Source organism: Pyxicephalus adspersus, chromosome 7, assembly GCF_032062135.1.
Source record: "Pyxicephalus adspersus chromosome 7, UCB_Pads_2.0, whole genome shotgun sequence".
NCBI lineage: Eukaryota > Metazoa > Chordata > Amphibia > Anura > Pyxicephalidae > Pyxicephalus > Pyxicephalus adspersus.
In genome coordinates, this window is record NC_092864.1 from 57,586,908 (window position 1) to 57,594,158 (window position 7,251).

Genomic DNA, 7,251 nt, shown 5'->3' on the forward strand with positions numbered 1-7,251 from the left:
TGGGTGCGTCTTATATTCCGGAGCGTCTTATACGGCGAAAAATACGGTACCATTACCAATGTAAACCATTACAAACATTGAGGTTACATCCTGGAGTCTAGTTCCCTCCAGGAATCTATTCAGACCTGGTTTGTCCTGTAAGTACAGTGTATAAAAGATGAGTTAAAATAAAAGAATATGGTTATTTGTGTTTTGTTTAACATTTATTAAGATAGAGGGAGAAAAATAAATAAGAAAAATGTGTGTGAGAATAATAAAAAAAAAGAATATCTAGTAGTTTCAGGACTCCTTTATTTTTTATACAAAAAGACAATGCAAACCCCTGGGTGACTGTTGCCAATTTTGCTGTACAGAAGAAAACAAAAATTCCTTCCTGCTGACCCTGGAATTTTTAGCAATTTTCTGGATCGTGATGTTTGATTATATTTAAAGCAATTATAACCTTGTCTTGAATGGTGAATGATGTTCTTTCAATTCACAGGGGATGGTTTTGGGGTTATGAAGAGACAAGAGGTATAAATGTCACATGCCTTTCGGTACAAGGTTCTGCATCTATCATTGCACCGGTGCTTCTAAAGAACACAACAGCAAGGTGAGAAGTTGTGCTTTTTAACTCCATTTATTCTTCACCCACTGCAGTAACACATGTCTGAGTCAACCTTTTCTCCCCTTTTTCAGGTCAGTAATGTTAGACAGAGCTGAGAATCTTTTACATGACCATTATGGAGGCAAGGATTATTGGGATGTAAGTACAATAAGTAAATTAAATTTAATTATTCAGTGTGTTTTGTATCGGTAGTAAAGTATATCTTTATTGTTGGACGGAATGGAGAAAGAATAGAACCCTGTATGGTTTTACTGCAATTTGAAGTATGGTTAACCAGGTGGCTACAGCTTCTCCTAAACTGGTTTACATGTATAAAGGAAAATGGTGTGGGGTTACTTTAGTTAAGGGTGGATGGGGAAACAGGATGAGTGTACTTTTTTTTTTTTAAAGGGTTAGTCCCTTCTGTTTTTACCGCCGTAGAGGTAAAGACTGAATGGGAGCGCAGACCCTCCTGCTATATCTATGTCTCAATTTTTTTCGTCCTAACGAAAAAAAACAGCAAGCTATGTCACCCAATCTCACGCCTGCACAGTGCAACAGACAAAGATGACGGCACCCAGCACTGTGATGGAGGAGGATTACAGGACAGCGCAGGACCAAATCAAGGACAGCTCCGGAGAGATCAAAGGCTCTGCAGAAGTTGAGTTTTTTTTCCTGACAGTTCTGCTTTAACAGCTCACACTTTTTCCCCCAGAGTGAAAGATAATTATAGAAAAAATAAAGTAGCATTGGCATACCATGTAGTGGTATCCTCTGCCACTCTTCTCACTAATTTGTGCTATCAAGCATTTCTGCACTGGACTCTAGTTACTATAGAAACTGCCAGAAAATGAATCTTCCTTAAAGTGGGCATGAAGTGTATGAAGCCACTTATAACCGTGCTAAAAGCTTTCTTTTTGTTCTGTAAACAAAAGAACCAAACTTTTGCTGCGGTCATTGTGTTTGTGTGTTTACTATAGCCCTTCTTCCAAAGCTATAGGAGTGAAGGCTTCACAAGAATATCAGCTGCTGTCAGTCAAGTGGTTAGGGGTGATTTCTCAACCAACTACAGAACACTGTGCATAAACATTGTGCTTTATAGGTCTCAAAAATGTGAGCAGGAACAGTAACTGACTCAAGTTGCATAGATCTACCTCGTGTTAGAAAGCCAACACAGGGGTTAATGAAATTGTTATTGAGGTGTATTTTTTCAGTGCAGTATAAGTGTGGCATGAGTTTTGGGACATATTTTAATTTTAAAAAAAGAAATTATTATAATCAATACCTGTTTGCATTGCATTGTGGCATGTATTTCATGCTATACTCCTGTAAGAACATCTATGTTTTACTCCAACTTTATGTAGATCATTTGATAGTAAGTTTTGTGATCAATGGTGGGGGATGTGAAAATATATTTTGCTTTTTCCACATTTGCAAATATCTTATGTAGTGCTGTTAATTTCTCAATTTAGACTAGGCGCAGTATGGTGTTTGCGCAGCATCTACGGATAGTTGGGGATGAGTTCCGAGCTCGTTTACTCCAGTCTAACGATAAAACAGACAAAACTATATTCCAGGAAGACTGGACAAAAGTAAAGGTAGGTAACATTTTCCTATTTCTTTCAATAGGAGAAATCCTATAATGTATGATGCACAACAGAGACACACTCATGAACAAGTGCAAAATATTGCATGTAGAAGGATTTCTAACCCCCAGTGTCTTTGATTTAAGGGCAGCTTTAAATCTAAGGACGGCCTGTTCCTATCTAATGGGCCACTTTTACGTGACCCACTAGGTGCTTTTTTAATGTACCTAGCTGCTCCATGTTTTTGCAGAGACAATTTACATTCTTCCCTCTCTTACTGCTAGATCTGTGTTTCTCAACCTTTTTAACATGGGGTACCTTATGAATAATTTTTATGTCTTAAAGAACCCCTGCTATAATTACTTTATCTATAGCTCACAGTACATTAGCTTGGTGGCCAGTAGGAAAAATACCTTTACATTGCAGGCCATTGGGAAGAATGTTACCCCTGTGGATAGCCAAAAAGATCATTGGTGTCAGATAAAGTGACCCAAGAAGCAAAAAAGGCTCATTGCTCAAGGAACCCCTAGCAACCTTGGAAGGTTACTGTCTACTGAAGTCTACTGAAGTAAGGGTCATAGAAATAACTGAGTTTTCCTTCTGGGTCATTTGTGATGAATGGTGCATAGGTGATACAGTGCTACCTTTACTCTTTGCATATTTCTTTGAAACTGATGTGAAATTTGCTTCATCTGCTAATAGGCTTTATATGTCAGTTTATTACTAGAAATTTGTAACATGATAGGGCCTTTACGATAATAAATATATACCATTAGGTATAACTACTCTGAGATAAATGAATAGATAAATATGGATCTCTGATTAATATTCTAATTTAAAATTCAGTTATTTTTAAATATTACAGTATGATTTAATGATGAGTGTGGATGATTGTGGATAAACATTTAGGTCTTGTTATATTTTGTATTCCTATACTATTTTATGGGAATGCAAAATCAGCTTTATGCGAGGCAGAAGGAGGTCGCCTGCAGGTCAAATGCACCTATCAAATTCAAATCCTATCCTATTAAAATTAACCCAGATGCATCTAAAACTGATAAATCAACACAGACCCTAACAGTTATTGTGTTGCTATTAGGTACTAGTAAATCATACATTGACTATAATTATTCTTAAATTTAAAGTTTTTCAGTACAATTTTACTTTTACACACAATCCCTTGACTTTACCCATGACCACTCTAAATGTAGATTTACCTGTGTTGGCAGCCTATAGCCCACAAGTATCCTCCGTGCCCCCGACCAAAATTTTCTTTCTTTTGGGCACACCTTTGCAGTAAATCCCAAAAGGTTGCTCCTGTGATCTTTTGTATAGTTAAATGTCCAACCACAAGTCTCTAAGCTTACAAGGTGCAGAGAAAAAAAAATTTGGCCAAAGATGCCAACGTGACCTATGAGCCACCGCTAATTAATCCAGGTTAGTATAGCCCTGGGTTGGGCAAGTTTGAGGTTTGTTTAAGTTAGTGGGATGGGGCCGTTCACATTTTGTACTGTTTATGTTTATCTGGACTTTTCACTCAACAGTGATGCACTTTGTTTATATTGCATAGGTAAAGCCAAGCTTGCCTCTAGGAGGCCCTTATCTTGCTGTGCATCTTCGAAGAAAAGACTTTATTTGGGGCCACAGAGAAGATGTGCCTAGCTTACGGCGAGCAGCTGAAGAAATTCATAGCCTTCTAAAGAAGCTGAAACTCAAGAAAGTGTTTATTGCAACTGATTCTGACAGGCAAGGTCAGTGCCAGAAATGTGTTCTAACTGAATTTTAAAGAATCAGATGTAGAAAAATCTCCAATTACAAAAATAAATAATGCACTCATTATCTCCTTATAGATCTTGAAGAACTTCAAAAGTTAATTCCAGAAATGGTGAGGTATGAACCAACCTGGGAAGAGCTGGAGCTGTACAAAGATGGAGGAGTGGCAATTATAGATCAGTGGATCTGTGCTCATGCCAGGTAGGGTAACACAAATCCAATTCCCTAAAGTAACCCATGTGAATATACATTGATCCCTCTGCTATTAAATTTAATATAGACAGACAATTTTTAAAATCCAATGGTATTTTCCCATTGTACACATGCAGTTTGTGATGGCAAAATGATGATTCTACTATCAGAATGTAATGTATGTGACCAGGGTAAAACTAGCTTCTAACCATTCAGTCATTCCAACAAACCAACTTGTGTTATTATTGAAGAATAATTGCCTAGTAAGCATCCTCAGATTTAATCGGTGAACTCTTCCCAACAACTACTCATTTTACCCTAATTTGTCCAATTCTGTTCTCAGGTATTTTATTGGAACTTCCGTTTCCACTTTCTCTTTCCGCATTCATGAAGAAAGAGAAATTTTAGGCTTTGACCCGAAGACAACCTACAACCGATTTTGTGGAGACCAAGAAAAGAACTGTGAGCAACCAACACACTGGAAAATTGTCTACTGACTTTAAACTTCAGTAGGGGAAAGAGTTACCCTGCTCTGTACCATTCTCTTTACCCAGCGGTTCACATAGCCAAAAGCTGCAGGTGGCTGATTTAAAGAGGACATTTTGCTGCGGTCTAATGTTTGGTTTTAGGATATAAAGTAAATGAATTAAGGGATTGATTAAATACCTCTCTGTCCTAAGTTTGGGATGTACACATTTAAACAGGATGTAGGAGTACAGCTTTGCTTCAGCATAGGCCTGGTTACATGTGGCTTAGTGAGTAACTTAGGTTTAGCACAGTTCATTACAAGCTCCATGTTTCTAGTGATGGGAATACTAGAGAGAAGGCGATTTTAGTTTTATTATGTGACACAGAGGGTACCCTTCTGATTTAATTGCCTCCCTCCCAGACTTTTTTTAGTATGCAGAGATTTTATAAAATATAAGCCATGGAAAAGCTGTGAAAGTGTAGAAGAACATGTATCCAAATCCAAAGACTTAAACCAAATATACTGTTGCTTATCCTTATATTTTTTCCTTAATATTTCCTGCTATTCCTACCAGCAAGGTGCATTCACAGACACCTCCTTTCCTAGAATGATGCCTACTTAATTCACTGGCAGCATTGACATCTTTTCTTGTGCTTCCAAAAGCTGAACTAGAAGCGTCTGTGTCAGTACACGGTGTGCTGCCATATTCTACAATATACTGTTGACATTTAACTTCTGCAGCATGTGTGTCCCCTAACACATGACCATACTGTAAAACATGCAATCTAAAAATAATTTCTAATGAAACTTTTGTACTTCAACAAGAACTGAACATTCCAAAAAAAAGTACATTTTATGCTAACAACATTCAGTATTCAGAATTTATTTTTTTAAGAGAAAACAAGCAGAAAGGAACAAACCACTGCCTATAAACCCATCAGTACTTTGCATAGTAATACGCATACTGTGTCCCCCCTTTCCCAATATTGTTTCTCCAAATGCCCTGTCTACAATGTGCCATTTTTTATTGCTATCTATTTCAGTATTAAGAGACACATACAGTAGTTCTTACAGTTATACTCTGTTAATATTTGTGGGACATCAAAGCAATGAGATTGTCAATCAGAAGTTTTGTTTTAATTCTACTTATACATTTTAGATGTAAATACTGCAGGGAAGAAATTATGTATATATTCTATTTTTATTTCTATTATGTGTGTAATTGTTACCCTAACTTGTTTTATCTGGAAAAAGGTTAAAAGAGAACCTCAATTATGCTTTTTTAATGAACAAATAAAAGATTTGTAATACCTGTTCGTTGTGTTTTATATTTGAAGTCCTCTTCAATCACATAAACTATTTGACCACAAAGTGGCGCTGTTATCATAGTACAAAAAAATATTATTTCCAGAACTGATGAACATTAGACCCCAAATTATAAAAGCATCATTTAGTAAAACATTAACAGTCTTACCATGTAAAGGTATGCATGACTGTTCCTACCATTTGTATTCGGAAATGTATTCAGAAATTTCTAACTAAAAATAAAAAAGGGGTGACTGAAAACTGCTCTCACCTCCCATTCTTTTATATTCCTGTCTAAAAGAATATAAGCCCGGTGTTGTCCACTTTGTATGTCCTGTGTGTTTTAAAGCCTTCCACTTAGCCTTACTGGGTTGCAAAAATAGGAAGTTAGGGAAGGCCCCCTAAATTCTGCTTAAACTCATAACAGGCAAATGATAAATACTAAATTGGGTGTAGTTTATGTTTGACATAATAAGTACCATATTCTTTTTTTTACAACCAAAAGCTGATTTACTTTTTAACAAAACTATACATCAGCCTAAACAACAAAACTACCTACCGAATAGGTGTGCTGTCAAAACAGTAAACATAGACTTTACAATCCTCTGAAGGTGACCTGTGATATTTGGTGTTAAATTATTTTAAAAAATTATAATTTTTTTAAGATTATGTCATATTCATGTACGTGACTGTCAAAATGAAGGGGAGAACATGTGTTGTTTATCCATCATACTTGGCAGAGTTGAAGCTATTTTGGAGTTTGGGACTGCCCAGGATGCTGGAGCAACTATTCAAAAAAACTGTTCTCTATTTCTCTTTGTGTGACCATATTTAAATGTATGGACCTTTATATCCTTTTGTAACCATAGTGCTGAACGTCACATCACAAGCTTTTTACACGGGAAGCCGATATTCTTCCTAATACCCCAGTAATATTTTTAACATTTGCCATCATGACAAAGCAGCAGACCCTTTAACTTCTTTTGTTGGTGTTCCTCCTTTTTAAGTGTATCCTGCTGCCTGCTGCAGCCAAGGTAAACAATGCACCTGGGCATGCCTGCCCATGATCTAAAAGAGGAATATCATTCGGACCAGGAAACAGACCAACACTTGTGTCCCTTGCATCCAACTACTTTTGGTAGTGCATGGGGTCAACATCGAGAGTTTGACTGGTTCAGACTGGACTGTTTAAAATCAATCCCAGGGAACTGATAAAGCTATCCAACATTCATTTCTGACTTAACTCAGGAAGTTCACTCAAGTTATTTGTATTTCTCTGCTCAAAAATGGTGAAAGTTCCTCACATTGTCATTGGCAAGTAAGTGCTTTAGTTGCATTAC

General features: G+C 36.8%; 1 protein-coding gene across 1 annotated transcript in view; it reads left to right on the plus strand.

Moving 5' to 3' along the window:
- Positions 1–5,918, plus strand: part of POFUT2 (protein O-fucosyltransferase 2) — an 11,813-nt gene extending 5,895 nt beyond the window's left edge. Inside the window, exons 4-9 of the mRNA XM_072418603.1 lie at positions 482–592; positions 679–745; positions 2,059–2,184; positions 3,743–3,923; positions 4,023–4,146; positions 4,481–5,918. Coding sequence (XP_072274704.1) covers positions 482–592; positions 679–745; positions 2,059–2,184; positions 3,743–3,923; positions 4,023–4,146; positions 4,481–4,634 — 763 coding nt within the window. The 3' untranslated portion in view covers positions 4,635–5,918. The remainder of the gene's footprint in view (positions 1–481; positions 593–678; positions 746–2,058; positions 2,185–3,742; positions 3,924–4,022; positions 4,147–4,480) is intronic.
- Positions 5,919–7,251: the final 1,333 nt, after the last annotated feature.